We start from the raw sequence: 26095 nt of genomic DNA, 5'->3' as shown, positions 1-26095 counted from the left end.
TGAGATTTCCGTTTTAAGGTTGAAACGTCCAGAAAGGCAGTATATGATTTTGTGACTTAAAATCAATACTACATTCTTCATAGTTTAAATGTCGCATGCGTGGCGCGTCTGTAGGTTAGAGCGTCTGTTCTATAGTCGCGAAGTAAGGACTTGACCCTTACATCGCAGGTTCAAATCCCTCTGTGGGACCTGGAGACCGGTCCTTCGGATGAGACCGTAAAACCGAGGTCCCGTGTCACAGTAGGTGCTGGCATGAAAAATATCCCTCCTTGCTCAATGGCCATATACTAATGGCAAATGTATAGGACAAAATTTGCCGCTCCCCACCGGCGAATGTGGTGTCTCCATATGCATGGGCGTCGGAAGCAAATTGAAAGGGGGGAGCTACGTTTTTTCCTCTTTTGATTTTAATTTTAAAATTTGATCATTCATGTATACCGTAATATCCCTATTAACCGCCCCTGTCCCTAGGTCATTTGTTTGACAGAAGCAGGTAAATGCAATAAGAGCCCATTATTTTCCTGTACAATACACACATGAATAATTTTAATCTTTAAATAAAAATCATCTAGAATCGTATCAAAAGTCTGCAATTTCAAAATTTGAATGAAAAAGAATTTCTTTCCTTGGTCTATTATCCGTTTCTCGGTGGAAAATCAGCTTATATTATCTAATGATAATCTTTGAACACTTCATGACTGTATTAAAATTACATACTTTTAGTGTTGGCAAATGATAGACATTTAGAGGCATTGAACATTGGACCGGTTACTCGCTTCATTTCCGATTGTATTCAATGAAGTACCCGGTTTTGAACTTTTAGTACTGAAAATTTGCAATGAAAGAAGTTTGATCCTTCACACACCCAACCCCACGAAATGGACGTTTTGTGTTTGGACAATATTCTTTACATCTTTTATTTTTCAACTTTCAATTTGCTCTTGCCATTTATCATTTCAATATGGATAATACACAAATATTGACAATATTTACAATACACACAAAAATGAGACATAAAAATTAACTCCAAATATTCCACGGATTTTGATTTTAAGAAAAATAAGAAATTGACACACGAAGAAATATAAATTTCCAAAGACAATTCAATAAATAAATCTTACTATTGTCTTTTGAACATACTAGGCTTTCATATTTTACAATTGTAATTCTTGAAAGAGCGTTTTTTAGGGATACCAAAATGTTTGAATTCCATTCGGGAAAATTTGACCTTCGCTATGTTGCCAAACGGGGGCATAAGTGTTTCACAAACACATCTCATTTTATTTTGAGACTGATAATAGATTCCAAATAAGGTTAGTTATATTGATTTACAGAGAGAACTACATGCACCGTAGATAATAATGTTCTAAATTTCTGTTTGATAGAATAAGAACATTCCATCCTTATTTTGGATATCAAAACTTTCCGTTTTCTGTGTCTATAATATACTTATTTTCTATATAACTTGCAACACGAGTTTCATTGGTTAACATATCTTTCAAAGTGGGTAATCATTGAACTCCTGTGGTCAATCTTCAATAGTTTGTACTGTCTATTGGGCCTGGTGTATGAATTAGTTTTGTTATAGAAAACATATATCAATATTTTCAAGGCTGTACAGGTAATCACAACCATCTGTATTTCATACACTCTTCAGCCTCTAGGTGTATGAAATATATATTATATATAAGAATGGAGTACCTAAATGCATGTAAATCCTTTTTTCAAAATGAATAACTGTTATTATCTAAAATATAAAAAACTTAAGGTTTGTAACAGTTGCATTTATTTATATAACATGAGATTGAAGATGAACAACAACAAAATAGCATAAAAATATATATACAAACTAGGATGAGAAGTTAAAAAAATATATTTAAAAATGTCTTTGTATAAAATATGTTCATTAAACTAAATACTGGTCAACGGGAGGCAATGAGATTAATTGTAATCGTCCAATTAAGTTCCACTGGTACAGGCGTACATAAACGGTGTTTGATTTGGTTCGGAAGATTTGTCAGAACACGTATAACATTTATAAATTATAACAATTACACTTGTTTGTGAAGCCCTTCATAACGTTTATAAGTGCATTTTCTATGTACAGGCTGCTCATTTTTTCACAGTTCCTTCTGTCGAGTGAAGTAGCCGTCAATACTGGGTTTGTAAACTGTAGAGTTGGTTGACAGGTTGAACAACTATTGCTAGAAACTACAAGGTTGGAACTCGTAGCTGAAAAAACAATGAAATTCAGTACTATCAAGTTCTCCAAAATAAGATTATCTTAGCTCTAAAATCTGTTGGTTTTGTCTATAACAAAGTTTTGTGCAAAAATAATTATTCATTTTTCTTGGTGTTCAATGCATTTGCTGACTAAAACATAGACTGGTCATGGAATAAAAAAAGTTAGACATTATTTTAACTTACGTGTGATTTTTAGATTTTATTATTTTTTTCAAAATGATTTTTTAAACTGTTAAATATAAAAAAACTGTTAAAGTTTGAATTGTACAATAAACCTACCCCTTGGCATATATATGAGGAAGCCAGATGAACTTGCTGAACATGTCTTTGTGTAGCATTTCATTGCGTTTGGTATTGCCTCTCCATCCTAGAGCAATAATAGAAATATGTATTTTTTTTATTTCTTTTAAAATGGAAAATCTGCAATCATATAGATTTGATAAACAATACAGAGAAACTCATCACTGTATAAAATTCTCCTTACAGCTATCAAAGGTTATAATTCCATAAGATTTTACCACATCCATTTGTTTAAAAAACGTACATCAAGAAAATTTCAGAACCAAAATCATTCACGTACATGTTACTTTTGAATAGTGTACTTCTATTGGCCATTTTTAAAATTTTTACAGTTTTGGCATTAAACAATAGAATTAATATAAAATATCGGAATAGTTTTCACATGAATATATATATGTTACAATTTTAATTCATGTATATTAATTGGATGTTAAATAATATAAATAGATATATATTTAAATACTTTAGCTAAGATATGTCAAGTTGACAAGACAGTTTTTAAAGGATGTATATATGAATTGCATTTAAAATTTGATTTTCAGTCTAAATGTTGCCACACGCAGTCATGGATTTTTATTATTTTTTGTGTTATTAAAGCACAAACACTTCAAAAAAATTTTTAGTGCTCCTTTTATTTTTGGAAGTGGATTTTAAATAAAAAGGTTAAAAAAATTATATTTTGATATTACCAGATACGCAGAACCTGGATGTGTCTATCGTATTATAATAATGATATCTTTAATTTTAGTAATGAATTATCTAAATTTCTGTATTGTTACAATATAACTTTTTGAACTTATCCAATTTTCATATTATACAATAAAATGAAGCTCATGGATATCAAGGTACAAACTTAACTTTCCGTTTTATGTAAAAGTCTTTACCTATGTTTTACAATTTTTCATACTTATTTAATTGTATGTTAAATTGCAACATGGAAAAAATTTGAATTTTTTTAAGGGTGAACACACTAGTTTTATAACTTTACACATTTTGATTATTTTCAATAGTGGTTTTATTTCACATACAAAACTTGAAGCCTTTGGTATCAGAAAAAAATATGCTTGTCTTTTATTTCTGTAGTTTAATACAAAATTATTTTACCTGGCTTATTAATACAATGTTTTGTTATAGGTAATATATATCAATAACATTTCATTTCTTGATACTGTAAAAAAAAAACAAGGTACATGCATTATACTACCTTAAACAGCTTATCTTTATTAAATATTTTATTTCCAACTTAGGTGTTTTATGAATTAATATATACATTGGTTTGGAGTACCTAAAATAAATGTATTTATGTGCTTTTTTTTTATCCAAATTTTTAAAACCTAAATAACCGTTTCCCCTATATTTTCTAAAAATTTTAACAAAAATAAATTTCATATATAGCAACTTATTTTTTATCTAAAAAAAACATGTTAAGATTTCACTAATAACAAATTTTAGAATTGCATTTTTTAACTTTATATAATGTGAGATTGTTTCAATCAAGATGAACAACAACAAAATAGCATAAAAATATATATACAAAATATTCCGTTTTTAGGGCAAATTGAAGAAGTTTAAAAAAATATATATTTTTTAATTTTTAAATAAAAATTTTTAATCTTTGTATAAAATGTTTGTTCATTGTGTAAACTGAAATAAACATATAAACTCATAACTTGAGTTAAATGAGACAAATATTAATTTTTCCTTTAATTGTAAAATCTCTTCACAACCCAATTTTAGGAAATATTCAATATAAACAAATAATTACTTGTACGCATAGCCTAGTATCCACACACCTCAGACATGAACAAAATGTACTTTTAAAGGGATTTCGTGTAGATTTGTCAGAAAAAAATACATTTTATATAAAAATATATATATGATTATTTAACATGTAGGATAATGCACAGTAATTGAACAGAAAAAAATAGAAATTATTTATTTTTTATCACTTTATTTGTGAAAGAATTTACCTTCATTTGGAAAAAGTGGCCTGGGACTCACAATGACCCGAGCACTCTATTTAATTGATGACGCTATTAGTCAGGTATATGACTCATTTCTACATGTCACAGTTACCTTCTGTATTACAGGCGAAAATGTTCTATTTTGAAGTAGTATTTTTTGTTAAATCATTTTATTTTGTATATATTCTGTATTTCACTAGAGATTTCGATAGTTGTTTACAGGTTTACCGAACAGATATTGCTGGCAAAATTTCTAAAAGGTTATATATTTTGACAGAAAAGTGTTTTGCCCAAATTTTATATTTGAAACTGAATAAATATTTCAGATTCTATTCAGCATGAATTGTAGTCCTGTTAAATAAGTATTGGAAATTACAGTTCGTTGTTTTTGACTAAATTCAATGTTTAGGTTATTAGTTCAATAACACAATGATATTTTACTAAATAAGCAAAAATAACATTATTCCATTTGGACTACTTGATGTTTTCAATAAAATTTCTATTCGTTTGCTAAAACATAGAGTGGTTTTTCGTGTAATCCAATTTAGCACTCACTCTCAATTATCTCCCTTCCTTAATACTCTCAAAAATATTTATCGGAAATTTAAACTCTCTCTGTAACACATTATTGCCAAAATTCCTTCCGATGAAGTATATGCTGCAGTTATCTCCCATGCATGTTTAATACTCAGCAGAGGGCAGGCTTTACCTCTTTCCAGAGACAAAGCTTCCCCTCCTAAACACTCACTTTCAATTATCTCCCTTGTGTAGTGTTCACCAGAGGACAAGTTCAATAACTCTCCCCATTGTCCATCACCCCCAACCCCCTAAAAAAACCCAACATACACAAACACACTAAATTCTCACATTCAATTGTCTCCCTTGATCACTACTCACCAAAGGAAAAGCTTCACATCTCTCTAAACGACAACCATCTTACATTGAATTATCTCCCTTTATTAGTACTCACCAGAGGACAGGCTTTACATCTCTCTAAATGACAAACATCTTACATTGAATTATCTCCCTTTATTAGTACTCACCAGAGGACAGGCTTTACATCTCTCTAAATGACAAACATCTTACATTGACACACTGTCTCTCTCGGTGACATACTTCTCCATTTCCACCCAGTCGTTTCTCACATTCACAGGATTTACATACTCCATCTGTCCAGGTTTCATTCACCTGATGTAGGCACAAAATTAAGTCAGTACATGTACACTAGAAATTGTAAATAAGTTTCTACTACTAAAACATGGTGAAAGAATTTATATGTACTTTAAATACAGTTTCAATATGAAATAATCATTGAATATGTATGCAGTCTTTTAATTATACATCTAAAATATTAAGCATTGTGTGATGAAAATCACATATGATCAATGAAATTTACGTCACTATCATGATGGATTATTTAAAAACATTTTGACGATACCAAACAAAAATATCAAATTTTACAAAGTTTTGCTTATTCTAAATCATTGTAGTTATCTGCCAAAAGGATAACTTTAAGGCTCCAAGAAAATACCTTCAATCTGTCTAAAGCTTTACCTTGTAGGAAAGGCTTGAACCATTAGAGTGTTTGTACCAGCAGACTGCAGGTCCATAGTCTAACGGGACACGGCTCACTGGAAACAAAACAAGTCACAGTCAGACATCATTGTAGTGAGTGAATTTTATACATTAAAACAGAACTGGTACAATTACTTTTAATACTGATCATATGTTTAACTGGTATAATTACTGTAAGTACCTCCTCAGGTGTAACTGGTACATGTGTAACTGGTACAATTACTCTAAATTACTGTAACAATTACTTTGCCAAATGTGTGACTTGTACAATAACTGTTAGTACTTTTCACATATATTCACACTGGTACAATTACTGTTTAGTACTTATCACATAAGTTACTGGTACAATTACTGTTAGTACTTACCACATCTGTAACTGGTACAATTACTGTTAGTACTTACCACATGTGTAACTGGTACAATTACAAGTAGTATCTACAGGTACAGCAACTTTTCCCTAAAAAATTATTTAAAGGATTTTTAAAAGCAGTAACTCAATTTAATTATTCTATTTTATAAGAGTTGTAATTTAAAATGGTGTTACATAATAATAATACTTACGACTTGACATGTTGGTTTAACTGCGGTTGGACACACGGCTGGGCACTCTTTAACGAGAAGCATTGAAAAAGTATTAAATATTTCAATCTCAAATGCATTGTGCTGAAAATTTGAGTTTCTTTGATTAATATGAGTAAATTTCTTTACATTTCAAATTCTGAGAGTCTATTGAAAACCATTTGCCAAAAAATAAGGAAAGCACTTTTAATTCCTAAAATAACCCTTTGAACAAAACTGAGTTCATATTTTATACAAGCCTAGTTAAATCTCTTCATTTCTAAAAAAAATTTTCAAAAATACTTCCTTTAAATTTCCTGCCCAACTTGCATATGAAGAAAAAATGTAAGCTGATGAAATAACTATCCTATTCCCACCTTAATAGCTCTCAATGGCATTTCAAGGTACATACCACACTGGAATGTTGGACAGCATTCCCCTGGGTTGATATTTTTCATCAGCTGAGGAGGCGTACAAGTTAGAAGGTGGATAGTACAGGTTTCTGGCTTACAGACCAACTCATATTTATCGCAGCACCCGTCAGCAGTCTTCACGATACGGGCTACCTCCCCGGGCATCATGGGAGGTTTGACCAGAGCTTGGCAGTGGACGGAATCACAAGCTATGGACAAAATTATAATAGGCTTAAATCTTGAAACTAGAGACTAAAACCATTTTGCAAGCAATAGGAAACAATATGGTCTGATAAACAAATTTGAGTTTCGTTCACATTCATGCACTACATAAATTTGCATGCCATGTTTTTGTGGTTTCTTCAATAAATCGGTATATAAATATTTTTTTTCCAATTTAAAAAGGCTTTACTTGCAGGGTTGAGGGGCTGGTGTTGTGACAGGGGAAACAACTGAGGTATTGTTTGCTGAAAAGGGGGAAATTACTCATTCATAACGGAGAATAATACATTTTGGTCATTTCTTTGTGTTTTACAGAATAACATTTTGAAGGGCTATTCCAGCAAAAGAGTTCATTGGGAATGGAAACTGCAGTGAACTTTTCTAAAATTAATTCAATAAATTCAATCTAAATTTCACTCCATTATATCATAGATGCAAATAAGAGGTCTACTTTCATCTAATCTTTTATTTACTATTCATGACACACTCTTGGGCAATGAATCAAAAATTCGATGATGTTCCTATTCAGATCTGCAAAAACTTTTTCTTAAGATGTTTCTAAAGCAGAGTATTTCTTTAATTTGTTCTTTGTAAGATTATAGAATCAATCTTTAAGTTAATTAAAGTCGAGATTTTAACTAAACTCCAGAATTTAACTATTCTTTTAGTTTGTGTGGGCATCTTTACTGCAGATCTTTTCTCTCTGATAAGGGTACAATATATTCACTGAAATAAAGTCATCTGCTCAGTTCACATTATTTGCTGGAACTGATTCAATGAAACAGTGAACTGTCCAAAATAAATTCTAAGTTCTTATGAAAGAAAAAAGAACAAAATCAGTGTTTATAAATTAATTAATATGCTACGAAAATGAACAACAATTTATTACTGTTTATAACCATTTACAAATCTTAAGACTTTAATTTACAGTTAAAACTTCCTATTTATGAAAGAAAAGTAGACAATTTTATAGATAAACATTTAGGGGTTTAACTTCATTTTGTGTACTATGTATTGCACAATTGCACAAAACACACATAAACATGCACCCTGATTTGAATCGACATACAATCAGCCTTACTCATTGGACCGATAAGTCGTGTTTTATCTGTACAAAGTGGAGGGCTGGTCGTAAAGAGGTTTGTAATAAATATCTCATTTACCATTTAAAGTATTCAACTTATCCTTTCAGTTTGAATCGTTAAGTCTACATTGTTGCTTACAAATCTCACGGTAGTAGTAAAAATATTTCCTACCTCTGAAAAATAAGAATGATCTAGATGATTATTGTATTATCGACATATCTTTAAAAAAGGACTAGGACTCAAAATAGAAAAATTGAAAGAACTTAAATAACCATGCAAGATATGGCATGGGTTAACATTGAATGAGAGAAAAAGAAATGTTAGATCAATTAATCATAAAATATACACTATGGAACTATAACATGGAGTTGAAAAAATCCTTTTGAAAATGATCGAATAAAAATATTAACAATTAAACTCTATGAACTTGTCAATTTTCTAGCAGTGCTTTTTTGGTAAAAGTCTGCGTTAGAAATAAATTTCTTAGTTTTGAAGAAGTAAACATTTAACTATTGCATGATGTTTAATACTTATCATCAAACTAAAAATAAGCTTCAAAATTGTTTCATTGTATTTGTGCATTCACATTCGTAAAAATACACTATTTTAGAAGATTTTTTTCTTACACCCCTTCCCCGCAGCCATGCATTTAAACGCACATATCGTTTCCCTTTTCTAAAACAAAATAAAGCATATACCGTTTCCCCGCAATCACGCATTTTTCAGACACTTTCAAAAGTACACAAATCTTTAATTTAATGCTAATTCCCCTCTATTTTATACTTGCTTAAATCTCATAAAATAAGTTAATTTTTTTTAAAACATACGTCAGTATATCTTAACTCTAGAAAAACTTGTACCGTGCTGTAAAAGCTTGCGGGGAAAACGTAGCTATATATAGTGTCATACTTGTCTGTTTCTAGCGTCATATTTCTTTGACGAGAACATTAATTAAGTGTATGGTGCATAGCAGTTCAGTAAGTTGTAAAGGAAATAAAAATGAGAATATAAAAGCAGCAACTAGGTTTTAATTATTTAAAAGGTTTTAGTTTAAATGTTTAAGTTAATAAGAAACTGATTTTACTGCAAAATTTATTTACATTTTTTACTCGTTTTCCTTTGCAGAAAAAAAGATGGCGTCCTCAAATTTAAATCAAGGACAGTATTACTTAGAATGTGATATTTGTAAAAGTCCTGTCAACTTCAAATGCAATAGATGTGCTGTCAAATTATGCAGTGCATGTGTGGGACCTCACATGCTTACCAAACCTAAGAATGGACACGACGTAACAGAATATACAGTACGGTCAACGCGGATTAGGCATTAAACCGCGCTCCCCCCGCGGTGTTTTGATCCTTTCCGCGATACACCCCCGCGGTTATTTCATCGCGGTCTTACCTGTAGCCAGGTATAGACCGCGGCGGTGTGACTTACCGTTGACTGGCACATCGGATTGATCTCACCTGTACGGCCGTATAATATCTATAACTACATATTCGGTCTATAAAATTGCAGATTTTGAGTTTTTAAAAATGGTGCAATTAAAAATATCAATACAGTGATACTGTACTACCCGAAGAATTTCCAAAAAAAAAAATAAAAAAATAGCGCATGATTGTTTTCCCAAGTTATTCTGATGTTTGATAATTGTAAGTTTTTAAAACATGTTTAAAAAAAAATAAATCATATTCTCAGCATAAGCATAAACTTTATTTCTCTAAATCAATGACTATATACCGTGTATCACTTTTACAATGAAACGCATACATGTTTCGATAAATATTCGATGAATGGAAGATCTAGATATTCTGAAACATGTTTATAGGCAATGTGCAATAAATTTCTCTCTCTCTCTCTCTCTCTCTCTCTCTCTCTCTCTCTCTCTCTCTCTCTCTCTCTCTCTCTCTCTCTCTCTCGTATTATTATTTTTGTTTTTTTTAAATCGGCAAAATTCACTTTAAACTGCAGCGCATTTCCGCTTGAAAGCATACTTGTAAGTACGAACAATGTTCATGAGAAAAGCGTGTTAACTGAAAACACTGAGTAGTAGAAATATTTGTATGCAGTTTAAAGTGTTACTTAATGAACTCTTAAATAAATGTGCAAATAAAATAAGAGAAAACTTTTTTAAAAAAAATTCCGCATAATAATAGTATACAGATAAAACGGGGTGCTTTGTTGTGCATACCGTTGTGCATAATAAATTGATATATCGTCCTTTTGCTATACATGCATACATATGTAAAAGAATTAATATTATTTCTACCTCTATAGCCACCCCTGTCAACGTATGGGATTAACTAGACGCAGTGAAATACATGTACATGTAGTTTGTCGTAATTTTTGAGGGACATGTACACAGTGCATATAGGACAGCGTTAACATTCCTATTTTTTGTATTTGTAGAAGACCAAGCAGATACAGGGAAAGTCATTTAGATCAGTTTTTTTGTGAATCCAAATGTAATTTTATTGAAACATACAACCTTATGTTTAAAAAAAAAAGAAGTTCATGCAGACGGCAGTAGGGGAATCCTGTTATAATCAAGATAATCCACCCAGTTTATGAGTTTATATTTTAAAACTGTCAAAATGTTGCGAAAATCCAAATCCTTTGTCTTTCACAAAGGTGTGAAATTATACCCAGTACAGTGTCACTGTGAGACAGGAAATCCCTCTCCGCTTCAACGCGCACAATACACACGAATCCACCAGTTACTAAGGAGACCACGATTAGTCCTTGCAGCTACTTGTACAGTTTGTATACATGTACTAGATTGATCGAGGACAAAAAATTACTTACCAATGCAAAATGCACATAAAATGTTGTTCCGATATTGTTTGTGGTGTTAATGAATTTCTTTTTCAGTAATTTTTTGTTTACGCGATGTAAATAGTCCTTAATAGAATTTTGCAGGAATAAGCTTGGTAGTGAATAAATTATTTTCTAAATCACCTTAACTATTTTCTGAATCAATTCATCTACTGATATTGGGAAATAACCCCACATTCAAAGTTGTAATTGTGCTGAGTTTTGTGTAAGACACATTAAGTGTCCCAGTAAATAAAGGGAGAAGGGGGGTGATTGTTACATCAAAATTAACTTTTTTAATACACGAAATTAATCATGGTAATCTGCATATCTTAAATTTAAATAATTAATTCAAATATGTTTTAAATTATATGATCAATGTAAATGTCGTTGTGAAGTATGTGAAACATGTATGACTGATGAAATTTACTGACCCTTTTCGGGCACGCACGTGTACACCAGGGGTAGGGCTGATTCAGGGGATCGCACCTTGTCCAGTGTACAGCTGTGAGGACCAAGTATGCGTGCCAGGTCTAGCTCTAGACATTATGTAATTTTATTTTATCTTCTACGGATTGGTAGGCCATCAAATTACACACGCATACACACCCTACTGATTTCAAGAACATTGCCCCAGAATAAAGGAAGACACTTTACAGACGACTCGGAGAATGCTGATTACATAAAAATCTTCTGCGTATTATACTCCTATATTTGAAGATTAATTATTTTAAAACACTTTCATCATTTATAGCCCCAGTGAAAGTGACACTGCGATGAATCGCGCGCGTTTCTTTAATCAATCCACTATTAGAATTTTTAAAAAAAAAACGCTACGAAAAATAAAAATTAATATTGAATATCATGAATAACACACGGGGTGTTTTATCTTGCTTTGTCGTATAAATATATCACTTACAGTAATTTATATCGAAAGTTGTGGATCTAAATAGAATGAACACATTTTAAAAAAGTAATTCAAGAATTAGTAAACGCTATTTGAAAATTGCTTTGATGATTTTTATAATTATTTAGTAAATGAGGGTGTATTTTTTTGAAAAATTAATTTTTATTTTGTACTTCAAATATTTCAGCTTCTATAAAATTAATTTTAAAATGTCATTATTTCGTTTTATTTTGTTTTGGTTGATATTTTCTAAGGGAGGTAACTCGCGTTTTAGACCAAGACTGTTTTTCACATGTAATCGCTAAGAAGCACCGCTACGGTGTGATTTACCTGGATTACTGAACCGCGGGGGCACGCGGTTTTTACCTGAGACACCTGTACTAACCGCGATGAGATTCACACCGCGGGGGTGCGCGGTAAATGCCTAAACCGCGTTGACTGTACTGTAATGAATGCCTTACCCACCCCCAGCACCGGTTTAGCGCCTTCTGTAAGACATGCGATATTCCCATTTGTGTCTTATGCATTTCGATCAAACACAAGACGCATAGAATTTCTGAATTATCCGAGAAAGTCGAAACATTATTAAACATCATCACGACAGAAGATAAAAGACTTCAATCGATGAGATCAGAATTGAAGAAAATTCTCGATCACCTAAATAAGCGATCAGCAGCACTTCCACATGTCTACAAACAGACAAAAGATAAAATTTCAGCCCATGCTAGAGAGTGGCATCAGCAGATTGATAAAGCAGAGAAGGCATTGCATAAGGATCTAGATGAATTACAAGAAAAACATGCGGAAGTATTGTTGAAGCAGAAAAAAGATTTTGAAGACACACTGAAGAAGTTGAAAAATCTTAAACAAACAGTTTTCGGCCTCACAAAATCGAAAGATATTTCTGGTTTGATAGAAGTAAAGCTTGAACTTGAAAATCTACAGGTACCAATCTTTATAGAAGAAACCCGACCGCCATTTTTCCAATCTTTGAAGTTTAATGAGAGTTATACAACATCGTACTTCGGTTACATAGAGACTCTACAGACACACAGACTGCAAAATGACGATCTTACACAACAAGAACAAACACCTTTACCACAACAAGCTCTAGATGTATCTACAGTTCTGTCCTCCTTTGATACAGAGTTTCCAGCTGAAAAAGAAACTAACAACCGTCTGTATGACCTGGTTCCCCTCGGTGATGACAGAGTGTGGGCAGGAGGATATAGTGAAGTGCTCAAGCTGTTTAATCTCCAGGGACGTCTCCTTGACACTGTCACCATCACGGATTTTGGTGGTTTTCTGGCACTTCATGATGGATACGTGGTGTATTCTGATACAAATGACAATACCGTGAAGAAGGTTATAAACGGTAAAGTAAACACGTTGTTTAGTACCGGGGAGTGGGAACGTTGTGGTATCACCTGTACCGCGGCACGTGACTTCCTGGTCTGTCTCCGGAACACAGATCAAACAAGGTCGTCAGATACAGCAGTTCTGGTGACGTGCTGCAGGAAATCCAGTACGACTCTCAGTACCAGCCTCTGTTTGGAAAAACAAATTACGTGGTGGAGAATGGTAACGGCGACATTTGTGTAGCTGACTTGGATAAAAAAGCCGTAACAGTCGTTGACTAATTTGGAATATTCAGGTTCTCCTACACAGGCAACAAAGCTTCAAAGAAAGAATTCTTACCTGGCTCCCTTACCACAGACAGCATGCATCACATCATCATCACGGACTTTTATAATGACAAGATTCACATGCTGGACAGAGATGGTCGATTCCTGAGGTACATCATTCCTGATCAAGGGATACGGTACCCAGGGGCTGTGTGTGTCGTTAGGGAGGGGGAGTTAATGGTGGGGGAGGTTATAACGGGAATGATCAAAAGAATAAAGTACCTAGCATAAGGAGGCGGTTCTATGACAATACGTTTATCCCATGTGTGATACTACACTGTAAATCTATATTTCAATACTAATATCTTAATTAATGAAAAGTTATTGTTTTTACATGTACAAACAAATATCGACGTAGCAGTTATCTAAATATTCTAATTCATAAAACTGTTTTGAGATATTCTAATCTTCTCTATACTCGGATTTTGCTTGAATATTAATGTGTGCACAAACAATTTTTATTGTAATTGGAATACAAGAAAATAATATGATTTTTTTTTAAATCTCTATAAATAGAACAATTAATTTCAAATCAATTAATTCACTTCCAAATATTATGAAATCTTAGAGTGACTGGTGTGTACATTGCAAATGATAAAGAAAGAAGTTACCTTTGTGAATAAAAGTTTGTTATAATTTGAAATTCCTTTTTCTTGTGTGTTCAAATTATCTTCTTTGTTTGGGAAGAAAAGGAAATCCTGATATTTTTTTTTTTTTTTTTGATTTTTTGAAACGTCTAGAAAGGCAGTGTATGATATTGTGACGTTTTATTCCACTTTCTTTATAGTTTAAAAGTCGCCCGGATGGCGCAGTGGTTAGAGCGTCGCTCTAGAGTCGCTAAGAAAGGAGTTGAGAGTTCAAATCCTACTGTGGAAGGTGGAGACCTTTCTTCGGATGAGACCGTGTAAACCAACGTCCCGTGTCACAAAAAAGATCCCTCCCTGCTAAATGACCATAAGTACCGAGTATAAGACAGAATCTGCAGCTAGCTCTCCACCAGCAAGTGATGGCGTCTCCAATTCTGGAGAGGGACGTTAAACAACATACAACCAATCAATGAATAATAGTTTAAATACATTTTTCGATAGAAATAATTGAACAATTGTATATGGTAAACTAGTTCTTTAAAAGGATTAAATGTTTTACAGTAAAAATTATTGTGATGCTAGATTAGAATCATTTTTGTGACATCCGTAGTACGTTGATGAAACATTTCCAGATCGATCCTTTATGTATACAAATTTGAAGAGCCATGATACTATAGTGACAGAAACGGCCATAAATGCATATTTGCAGTGGTAAAAGACATTCTTTTCCATGTCAAGAAAATTCAGCCGAAGATCCGCAAATTTCATCGAGGATCACCCCAGTCAAAAAATCAATACCCAAACAATTTCTTAACAAGCAAAAGAAAGTGAATTCTTTCCAAATCGAGGAAAAAAACTTCTTTTCTTGGTGGTGCTGGGGTTTGAATTTTCTGTGAGGGAGTATAAAATCATTCTTCAATCAGCTTATACACTTAATAACCGTGTAATAAATTACTATAGGCGTTAGGACCGGAGAGAAGGGTCTAGAGGGCTTACCCCCTTTTTGCAATGATAGACATAATAAAGGCATTGAACATTGGAGCTTAGTTTCCCCCTCCCACTTTCAACACGCATCCATTGCACTGTATTCAATGAAGGGAGGGTTTTGAACTTTTAGTACTGAAAAATTAGCACTGAAAGAAGTTTGATCCTTCACACACCCAACCCCACGATATGGAGGTTTTGTGTTTGGATAATTTACCCCCCCCCCTCCTTTTTTTTTATTTTTAACTTTTTGAATTGACCTCCCGCCCTTTTCACTTTCAACCTGCTTTTGATGCCAATGAAGTCTTAAAATTCAATCTAAAATTTTAAGAGTACTATTTTGAATAACTAAATCACAAAGTAAAAAATAAAAGAAAATTCATTTTCTGGTCAGAGATCAGAAGAGCTAATGCGATAGTAAGGTGTTCGTCGTCCGTCCGTCTAGCTGTCTGTCTGTCCGTCTGTCTGTAAACAATTTTTCAAAACGCTACTCCTCCTACTATTTTTGTCTGATTTCAATATAACTTGGCACACAAGTAGACTACTGTAAGATACATAACAGTTTTTGATTACATACAGTTGATACATACAGTTTTTGATTTCGATGCCATGGTTACTAAAAATATAATTTTTCTGTGAAATTCCTTGAAAATGCTACTAGTACTCCTCCTACAGTTTTGATCTGATTTAAATATTACTTGGCACACAAGTAGACTACACTAAGATACACAGAACGGTACATCGGTTTTTGATTTCGATGAACGGTGTTGCCATGGTTACTTAAAAAAGAATATTCTGTGAAATTCCCTTAAAATGCTATCCATCAACAGTTTTGGACTGATTTCAATATTACTTGGCACACAAGTAGACTACACTAAGATACATAGAATAGTGTATCAGTTTTTTATTTCGATGAATGATGTTGCCTTTGTTACTAACAATATAATTTTCTGTGAAATTCCTTTAAAACACTTTACCTTAAACAGTTTTGGTCTGATTTCAAAATTACCTGGCACACAAGTAAACTACACTTAGATACATAGAATAGTGCATCGGTTTTTGATTTAGATAAACGGTGTTGCCATGGTTACTAAAAATAGAATTTTCTGTGAAATTCCTTTAGAACGCTACTCCTTTCAACAATTTTGGTCTGATTTCAAAATTACTTGGCACACAAGTAGACTACACCAAGAAACATAGAAAAGTACATCTGTTATTGATTTCGGTGAACGGTGTTGCTATGGTTTCTAAAAATAGAATTTTCTGTGAAATTCCTTTAAAACGCTACTCCTTCTACAGTTTTGGTCTGATTTCAATATGACTTTGCACACAAGTAGACTACACTAAGATACATAAATTAGTGAATCGTTTTTTGATTTCGATGAGCAGTGTTGCCATGGTTTCTAAAAATAGAATTTTCTGTGAAATTCCTTTAAAACGCTACTCCTCCCATAATTTTGGTCTGATTTCAATATAACCTGGCACACAAGTAGACTACACACACTAAGATATTTGAAATAGTGCATCGGTTATTGATTTGGAGAATGATGTTGCCATTGTTACTAAAAATAGAATTTTCAATGAAATTCCTTTAAAACGCTACTCCTTCTACAGTTTTGGTCTGATGGCAATGGCTTCTTTTCTCATCCTTTGTTATTAGTACAAACCAGTAGAGCTACAGCCTCGGCAGAGTATTCTGGTTAATTATAAGATTATAAGGGGAAAGATAAGGAACAATGACCAATCTCAAATCTCAAATCTTTTTTAGGGATACCAATATATTTGAATTGCATTTGGGAAAATTTGCCTTCGCTACATGTATGTTGCCACACGGGGGCATCAGTGTTTCCCAAACACATCTCATTTTATTTTGAGACTGAGAATGGATTCCAAATAAGGTTAGTTATATTAATTTACAGAGAGAACTACATGCACCGTAGATAATAATGATATCTAAATTTCTGTTTGATAGAATAAGAACATTCCGATCCTGTATTAGCTGGATATCAAAACTTTCCGTTTTCTGTGTCTATAATATACTTATTTTCTATATAACTTGCAACACGAGTTTGATTGGTTAACACAGAAGTTTATCTTTCACCCTCTGAAGTCGGGGTCAAAGATACATTGAATCCTGTGGTCAATCTTATCAATAGTTTGATATACCATCTATTGGGCCTGGTGTATGAATTAGTTTTGTTATAGAAAACATATATCAATATTTTCAAGGCTGTACAGGTAATCACACCCATTTGTATTTTATACACTCTTCAGCCTCTAGGTGTATGAAATATATATTATATATAAGTGTGGAGTAGCTAAATCCATGTACATGTAAATCTTTTTTTGAACATGAATAACTGTTATTATCTAGAATTAAAAAAAACTAAGGTTTGTAACAGTTGCATTTATTTATATAACATGAGATTGAAGATGAACAACAACAAAACAGCATAAAAATATATATACAAACTAGGATGAGAAGTTAAAAAAATATATTCAATAAAAATGTCTTTGTATAAAATGTGTTCATTAAACTAAATACTGGTCATAAACGGGAGGCAAATGAGATTTAATTGTAATCGTCCAATTAAGTTCCACTGGTACAGGCCCTACATCCGCAAACCTCGGGAACGGTGTACGATTTGGTTCGTGTAGATTTGTCAGAACACGTAAGAACGGCACTCCTTGTAACAGTTCGTATGGGCTGGCAACAATTACACTTATTTGTGAAGACCTTCATAATGTTTGTATAAATGGCCTGGAACTCATAATGACCCGAGCACTGCATGAGATCGGCTACAGGTTGCTCATTTCTACATGTCACAGTTCCTTCTGTCAGAGTGAAGTAGCCTATTGTCAATACTGGGTTTTTAAACTGTAGACTTGGTTGACAGCTGTTGCTGGAACCTACAAGGTTGGAACTTGTAGCTGAAAAAAATGGAATTCGGTATTTTTGTGAGGAGGAGTTCTGTTAACTAGCATTTTAAATAATTTAATCACGCACAAACTTGCATTTTATTTTAAATGTAAATGACATTAGCCATAAAAACTGAATTTGAATGAATTTTATAACAATTGAAAATCAGCAGTCCCTGTTTACATATTATATAAAATATTGGTCTGTTGAATTGTTTTTAATCATTATAAGTTTCTGGACTAGACAAAAATGCCCAAAATTAAATGTTCTCGAGACGAGTGACAAAAAGCCAGTATGACCAAATTACTCTAACAGGATAATTTATGTTCATTAAAATAAAGTCTTTTTTGCTCTTAAAAAGTCAATGTGGTACGAAAATAATGATCGTCCTTGTTTAATAACCTTTATGATACTGTCAAAATTATGTTCATTATTCTTGATAAGAATGATAATCAAGTTCAAGTTCTTTATCGACTTTGAGTTTTATAGTTCATCAGTACAAACAAATACAAACATGACTGTACAGGTTTACAGGAGAATATAATAATTATGTACATACGATACAAATATGTATGATTTAAATAATTATGACATAAATGATTAATTTAATATGTCTTTTCTAGTTTTAAGGCTAAAGTAGATAAATTCACCTAAGTTGCATAGTTCTTTTACATTTTCAACATTAAAAAAGTTGCAAAAATTTAAACATTGAAGGTATTTTCCAATAATAAGGCTTTAAGTATTTCATACGGTGTATTTCATGAGCAGACAGATTAAAATAAAATGAAATTCATCCTCAACATAATTTGAACACAAAAAACAATATCTAAAGTTTCTTTCTGTATTACTATATCGACCTGTTTCAATTGCCAATTGATGTGATGACAATTTCAATTTAGAAATACATTTTTGATATTTTATTGGTATGGGTTTCCGTAAGTAAAATTGTATGATTATGATTTGCAATTAAATATCTGTAAAAAGAAGATTTCCTAGAGCTATGTATTTGAGAGAAAATATTCTGTCTTGCCTGGTCATAAATTCTTTGCTTTACGATAGAAAGGCCTACACATTCAAGTTTTTGTTTTTCCCATTATCCAAACATACCTAAATTGCATAAAAGGCTTTTAACATTTGACAACCTGTTTTTTGCAGTATGCATTTCTACACACTCATATAAAACACTGTAACAATGTTGTATGATGCAATTTTTTGGTCCAGAATTTTCTTCCATAACTTAATTATATTTTACACTCTGTGGTAAAGGAGAGGATATCGTCCTTATTCAGAATATACAGCAACATTACATGTTGTCCTTTTAACTCCTAAAATATGTTTACAAAAATCAAGATGTAGTTTTTCATTATTAGGTGATGCAAGTGAACCCCAGATTTCTGACGCATAGTTTAAGATACTGCCCACAAAGCAATCAAACAAAGACGACAATGTCTCATGATTAAAGAACATGTAACGATTTTTCTTTTATAAAACAATTAATGCTTTTCTACTTTGTTCATCAAGATGTTTCTCAGCACGAGAAACTTAGTATTATAATTAAAAATAATGCCTTAGTATGTAAAGTGATCAATAATTTCAAGTTTTTCACCATTAATATACCACTTTTCACATTCTTTCACTATTAATTCCCCCTTTTCTAAAGACAACAATCTTTGATTTGTCCACATTAATTTGTATTTTCCATGTTTCACAATAGTTTGATAATTGATCTAACAGCGATTACAGACCACAAACTGTTTCAGAAAAGAGCACCATATCGTCTGCATACATAAGATGAAAAAGGTTCAGTGATGATATTTCATATGGTACATGTACAAGCGGTCCACGATTATTCATTGTAGAAAATTAAAGAATAGAATCGCGGAGCTTTAAAAGACTTGCAAAGGAGTTGGGTTTCCAGCACAGTTCAAAAATTCCATACCCAGAAATTTCTTGTCAACTTAAACAAAAGCCTTAACTCTTTTAATTAGTGAAAAGTGAGGAGGCAGTAGTTGACTTTTATAAATTGTCATATCTGTGCATTTACCTACAAATTTCACAGAGAACCACGTCCTCTAGAAGGGGTAGGGTTCGAAGGTCACTTTTACTTGGTCTAGTACTGTGGTTTCATTAATATACGTTGAGCACCAATTTTCGAGGATTTCTTATTGGAGCTGATCCACTAATTTAAATTTAAATGTTTATTGAATTAAGAAATATGCTATATATTTGTATACGCAATGCTTATGTCCACGAAATTACGTATCCTCGAAAACGTCCTTTTTATAAAATCCACGAAAATTGATGAAACCACAGTTTATACTTTTAATAAATCTGTAAATTCCCGGGAATCTGGACCCATCCCCACAACGAACCCCCCCCCCCCAGCCAGGCATGGTATATAATACCCCCACAAAAACACAAAAAAAACTTTGCATCTTCTTAAACAAGAGGCCCATGGCCCACATCGCTCACCTGAGCACTGTGGCTAGGAAGAAGTAAAAATTGATTTATAATTGAAAAGTTTAAATCCAAAAGTAGTCTCATGACCAATCATTGCTTTGCTATTCTTGAGAAGATGATTTGTAGAGAATTTTCCTATGTAAAACTTTGGTTGGCCACTGTGGCTTCGCCCAAACCCACGGGGATATGATTTGAACAGACTTGAATCTGCACTACCTGAGAATGCTTCCATATAATTATTATCAATTATGGCTTTGCTATTCTTAAGAAGAAGATTTTTAAAGAATTTTCCTATAAATTTCTATGTAAAACTTTGTTCGGCAATTGTGGCCCCGCCCCAACCCCAGGGGTCATGATTTGAACAAACTTGAATCTACACTTCATGAGAATGTTTCCATATAAATATGATCAATTATGGCTAAGTTTTTTTCTTGAGAACAAGATTTTTAAAGAATTTTCCTATATATTTCTATGTAAAACTTTGGTCGGCCATTGTGGCCCCGCCCTTTTTTACCCCGTGGTTCATGATTTGAAAATTGCAAATTTGAACTACACTACCTTCACATGCTTCCATATAAATTGATCAATTATGGCTTTGTTATTCTTGAGCAGAAGATTTTTAAAGAATTTTCCTATATATTTCTATGTTAAACTTTTGTCGGCCATTGTTGCCCCGCCCTACCCCCGGGGGTCATGATTTGAAAAAAATTTGAATCTACACTCCCTGAGGATATTTCCCCATAAGTTTCATCTTTCCTGGCACAGTGGTTCTTGAGAAGAAGATTTTTAAAACATACAAAATTTTCATGAATTCCCAAAACCCCCCCCCCCCCGAGGGCGTGGCCCTTCATTTGAACAAACTTGAATCCTCTTCACCCAAGGATGCTTTGTGGCAAGTTTGGTTGAAATTGGCCCAGCAATTCTTGAGAAGAAGTCGAAAATGTAAAAGTTTAAAAGACAGACAGACGGACGCTGGACAAAATGTGATCAGAAAAGCTCATTTGAGCCTTCGGCTCAGATGAGCATATGAAAATGTTGTTACGATGTACAGATTTATTTACAAATGAAATATACGTGGACAATTCTAAAGATAAAGGTTTAAATCACCAAATAAAGCTGTAATAAGCACATGAGTTTTGCATAAGTAATTGTACTGAGACCTTTGAAAGGGTAAATGTAACACAAGTTAATCCTTTTTTGAATATTAAAAGAAATTCAGACAAAACGATCTTAATTATATTCTATTACAATTATTTGAATATACATCTTTTGAATTGTTTATGCAGCTGTGGAGATTTAAATACAACACATAAACTCTATGGGCCTACCCTTTAAATAGGCCAGAATTTAAAGAAAAAGTATTGTCCGTTTTGTCCATTAGTCGGGTATGTTTAAGATGGCAGATTGATTGTAAAAAGGTATGTATTTATTTATTATAATTAATCAAATATTCAAAGCTATTTATTTAGTCTCCGAAGTTTTAGGGTCGTTTAATATGAATTTCTTTGACAGATTTTGTATACAGTACGTGATCTGACTAAAATTCTTCTTGTGACGTAAGATGGTCTGATTGAACATGAAATTCATTTGATTTGTTTATAAACTAAAACAAGGTCACTAAAATTAGAATCATTAATAGCTTAAAATTAATCTGGAAGACCTGACAGAGGTAAATTAACATATCAAACATGCTATGATATCTTACTTTTCGTTCAATGTCATAAATATTTTTCATAAAAGATTGCTGTGGAATCACTGTGTTCCTTCACTTTATCAATGAAGTAAACATGCAAATTAAAAAGAATGATAGAATTATGCTCTATGTTAAACCATCAAATGTTACTGAGCATAAAATTTGATAAATTTCGTTAAAAACTTTTATATACTTGTATTTATTTATGTTTGTAAATACCACAGTTTAATAATAAGAAATTAAGTCCATGTTTCAAATATATATGAAATTGTACTGCATACTACTATTCAATTGTTTGTTAAGTGGTTTTTTTGGGGGGGTTCTCCTAAAGATTTTGGACTAAAAAAATAAATTGAGAACCCTGAAGATCTTTAAATTTAGTGTACACATAATCAAACATAATCAAATAAAATTTTCGACATGTGCTTTTATTTCCATGAATATTTCACAAACTTACGATTTACAGTTTTACAATTTTCTTTTAAAGATAAAAGTATGGGGTCCGCTAATGTGAGACAAGGGCAACATTACCTAGAATGTGATATTTGTAAAGGTCCTGTCAAGTTCACGTGCAAAAGATGTGCCGTTAAATTATGCAGCATTGCATGTGTAGGCCCTCACATGCTAATCAAATCCAAAAATGGTCATGATGTTACAGAATACAAAGAACAAAGCAAACCAGATGGTTGAGGATGCCTTACCCGTTCCCAGCAACAGTGCTGCGCCTTCTGCAACACCTATGATCTTCCCATCTGTGTCGCATGTGCTTTAAACAAACACAAGACACATGATGTTGTCAAATTATCCGTGAAACTCGACGCATTATCCAATATTATAAAGAAAGAAAATGAGCCACTGAAATCGATGAGATTAGAAGTGGAAAAAATCCTGGAACATTTAAGTAAAAGATCAGCAGCACTTCCAGATGTCTACAAACAGACAAAAGATAACATTTCATCCCATGCTAGAGAGTGGCATCAGGAGATTGATAAAGCAGAGAAGGTATTACATAAGGATCTTGATGAATTACAAGAAAAGCATGCAGGAGTATTATTGAAGCAGAAAAAAGATTTTGAAGAAATACTGAAGAAATTGAAAAACTTAAAACAAACAGTCTTCACCTTAACATTATCCAAAGATGTCCCTGGTTTAATGGTGTTAAGGCATGGACTTGAAAATCTTCAGGTGTCAACCTTCATAGAGGAACCACGCCCGCCATATTTCCAACCCTTGAAGTTTACTGAGAGCCATACAACATCGTACTTCGGTTACATAGAGACTTTAGAACCACACAAACTGCCAATTGACGATATTACACAACAAGATCAAACCCCTTCATCACGACAAGCTCTAGATGTACCTACAGTTCTGTCCTCCTTTGATACAGAGTTTCCAGCGGGAAGAAACAACAACCGTCTGTATGACATGGTTCCCCTCGGTGATGACAGCGTGTGGACAGGAGGAGAAAGTGAAGAGCTCAAGCTCTTTGACTTCCAGGGACGTCTCCACGACACTGTCACCATCACGTGTTATGGTTGTAACCTGACAATTCATGATGGACACGTGGTGTACACCGATATAAATGACAACACCGTGAAGAAGGTTACAAACGGTAAAGTAGATACGTTGTTCAGTACCGGGGAGTGGAAACCTCACGGTATCACCTGTACCACGGCGCGTGACTTCCTGGTCTGTCTCCGGACAATAGATCAAGCAGAGTCTAAGGTCATAAGATACAGCAGTTCTGGTGACGTGCTGCAGGATATCCAGTACGACTCCCAGTACCAGCCTCTGTTTGGAAAAACAAATTACGTGGTTGAGAATGGTAACGGCGACATCTGTGTAGCTGACTGGGATAAAAAAGCCGTCACTGTCGTTGACAAGTTCGGGATATTCAGGTTTTCCTACACAGGGAACAAAGCATCAAAGGAGGTATTCTTACCATGTTCCCTTACTACAGACAGCATGCATCACATCATCATCACGGACTTTAATGGCGACAAGATTCACATGCTGGACAGGGACGGCCGATTCCTGAGGTACATCATTCCTGATCAGGGGATACGGAGACCACGGGCCGTGTGTGTCGTTAGGGAGGGGGAGGTAATGGTGGGGGAGTGTTTCATGGGAATAATCAAGAGAATAAAGTACCTACAATAAGGAGGAGGTTCTATGACAATATGTATACTTCATGTGTGTTACTAGCTTTATAATGCGATACTAATGTCTTAATAAATTTAAAAATAATTGATTCTACAAACAAGTATCGACGTAGCATTTATCTAGATAATTTAATTTTCAATACAGTCTTTAGATATTTTTAGACATCTATATTTTGAATTGATAATTGTGTTGAACAAAATGAAGATAGTTTTATCTGTACATAAACAATGTTTTATTAAGATTGAAATAAATGAAAATGTGATTTTAAAAAAAAATTCTATAAATAGAACAATAAAATTCAAATCAATTTATTTGCTTCCAAACATTATAGAATCGTAGAATGACCGTTGTATGCAATACAATGATTGAAATTAAGCTACTTATGTGAATAAAAATTTGTTATGATTTGAAATTCATTATTCTCGTGTGTTCAGATTTGATGTGTGTTTGGCAATAAAAGAAATTCCTTTGTTTTAAGGTTGAAACGTCCAGAAAGGCAGTATATGATTTTGTGACTTAAAATCAATACTACATTCTTCATAGTTTAAATGTCGCATGCGTGGCAATCTGTAGGTTAGAGCGTCTTTTCGCGAATAAGGACTTGATTACATCGCAGGTTCAAATTTATGGGACCTGGAATTACGGTCCTTGGATATCCGTAAAACCGAGGTCCCGTTCACAGTAGGTGCTGGCATAAAAATATCCCTCCTTGCTCAATGGCCATATACTAAAATGTATAGAAAAATTTGCACCGGCGAATGTATGTCTCCATATGCATGGGCGTCGGAAGCAAATTGAAAAGCTACGTTTTTTCCTCTTTTGATTTTAATTTTAAAATTTGATCATTCATGTATACCGTAATATCCCTATTAACCGCCCCTGTCCCTAGGTCATTTGTTTGGAAATAAGAGCCCCCTGTACAGTGATAAAAATCATCTAGAATCGTATCAAAAGTCTGCCAAAATTTGAATGAAATGAATTTAATCTATTATCCGATTTCTCGATGGAAAATGAATCTATTAGCATTAGTGTTGGCAAATCGGACGATTTTTAGTAACCGGTTACTCGCTTCATCTTCCGATCGAGTACCCGGTTACTCGGATGATTTTTCGTTATTATTACATCTTTTATTTATTTCATTCTATATTTATCAGTAATGGTAATACACAAATATTGACATTATATTTACAATACACACAAGCGATATTGTCAACGGATTTTGATTTTAAGAAAAATAAGAAATTGACACACGAAGAAGACAAATAAAGACATCGTCAATCACCGTCTCACAATTGCTTTCTTTATGCTTTCCTTTTCAGCCCCCGAAATATGTCGCTATCAAGGAGAATAATAATTATCTACAAACTCCGTAATTAATAGTTAATTTGCTGAGATTTTGAATCCACTGTTCTTTCACAGTTACTCTCCAAGCTTAATTTGTCTGAGGTGGCATCTCGTTAAATTATCAAATGAGGTAATCATTTGAACTCAGGCCTTCAAAAGTCTGTCTTAAAATGTACAAA

The 26095-nt window shown here is 33.1% G+C and overlaps 1 protein-coding gene and 2 pseudogenes across 1 annotated transcript; 2 read left to right on the top strand and 1 right to left on the bottom strand.

Moving 5' to 3' along the window:
• Positions 1-2120: 2120 nt before the first annotated feature.
• LOC134280440 (von Willebrand factor-like) lies at positions 2121-7369 on the bottom strand. Its single transcript, XM_062762854.1, has 7 exons — positions 7054-7369; positions 6645-6691; positions 6486-6540; positions 6063-6139; positions 5595-5696; positions 5218-5335; positions 2121-2170 (listed from the first exon to the last, which is right to left on the bottom strand). Exons 1-7 carry the CDS (start codon positions 7220-7222, stop codon positions 2121-2123), a joined length of 618 nt encoding a protein of 205 aa, XP_062618838.1. The 5' UTR covers positions 7223-7369.
• Positions 7370-12527: 5158 nt separating this feature from the next.
• On the top strand, positions 12528-14358 carry LOC134280438 (uncharacterized; annotated as a pseudogene).
• Positions 14359-22904: 8546 nt separating this feature from the next.
• On the top strand, positions 22905-24689 carry LOC134280443 (uncharacterized; annotated as a pseudogene).
• The last annotated feature ends 1406 nt before the right edge of the window (positions 24690-26095 follow it).

The sequence above is a fragment of the Saccostrea cucullata genome, unplaced genomic scaffold (assembly GCF_032062105.1).
Source record: "Saccostrea cucullata isolate Sc308-1 unplaced genomic scaffold, CSIRO_AGI_Scuc_v1 ctg5506, whole genome shotgun sequence".
Taxonomy (NCBI): Eukaryota; Metazoa; Mollusca; class Bivalvia; order Ostreida; family Ostreidae; genus Saccostrea; species Saccostrea cuccullata.
The sequence above is the reverse complement of the archived record's forward strand: the minus strand, read 5'-3'. Positions and strand labels throughout refer to the sequence as shown.

Bases quoted from the DNA above. Each gene is read 5' to 3' on its own strand.
- LOC134280440 (XM_062762854.1), bottom strand. From the start codon at position 7,222: ATGATGCCCGGGGAGGTAGCCCGTATCGTGAAGACTGCTGACGGGTGC. The intron at 6,140-6,485 runs GTAAGTACTAAC...TTTTGTTTCCAG, and splicing joins TTGTACCAGTTACACATGTG to TGAGCCGTGTCCCGTTAGAC. The intron at 5,697-6,062 runs GTAAAGCTTTAG...TGCCTACATCAG, and splicing joins GTTCAAGCCTTTCCTACAAG to GTGAATGAAACCTGGACAGA.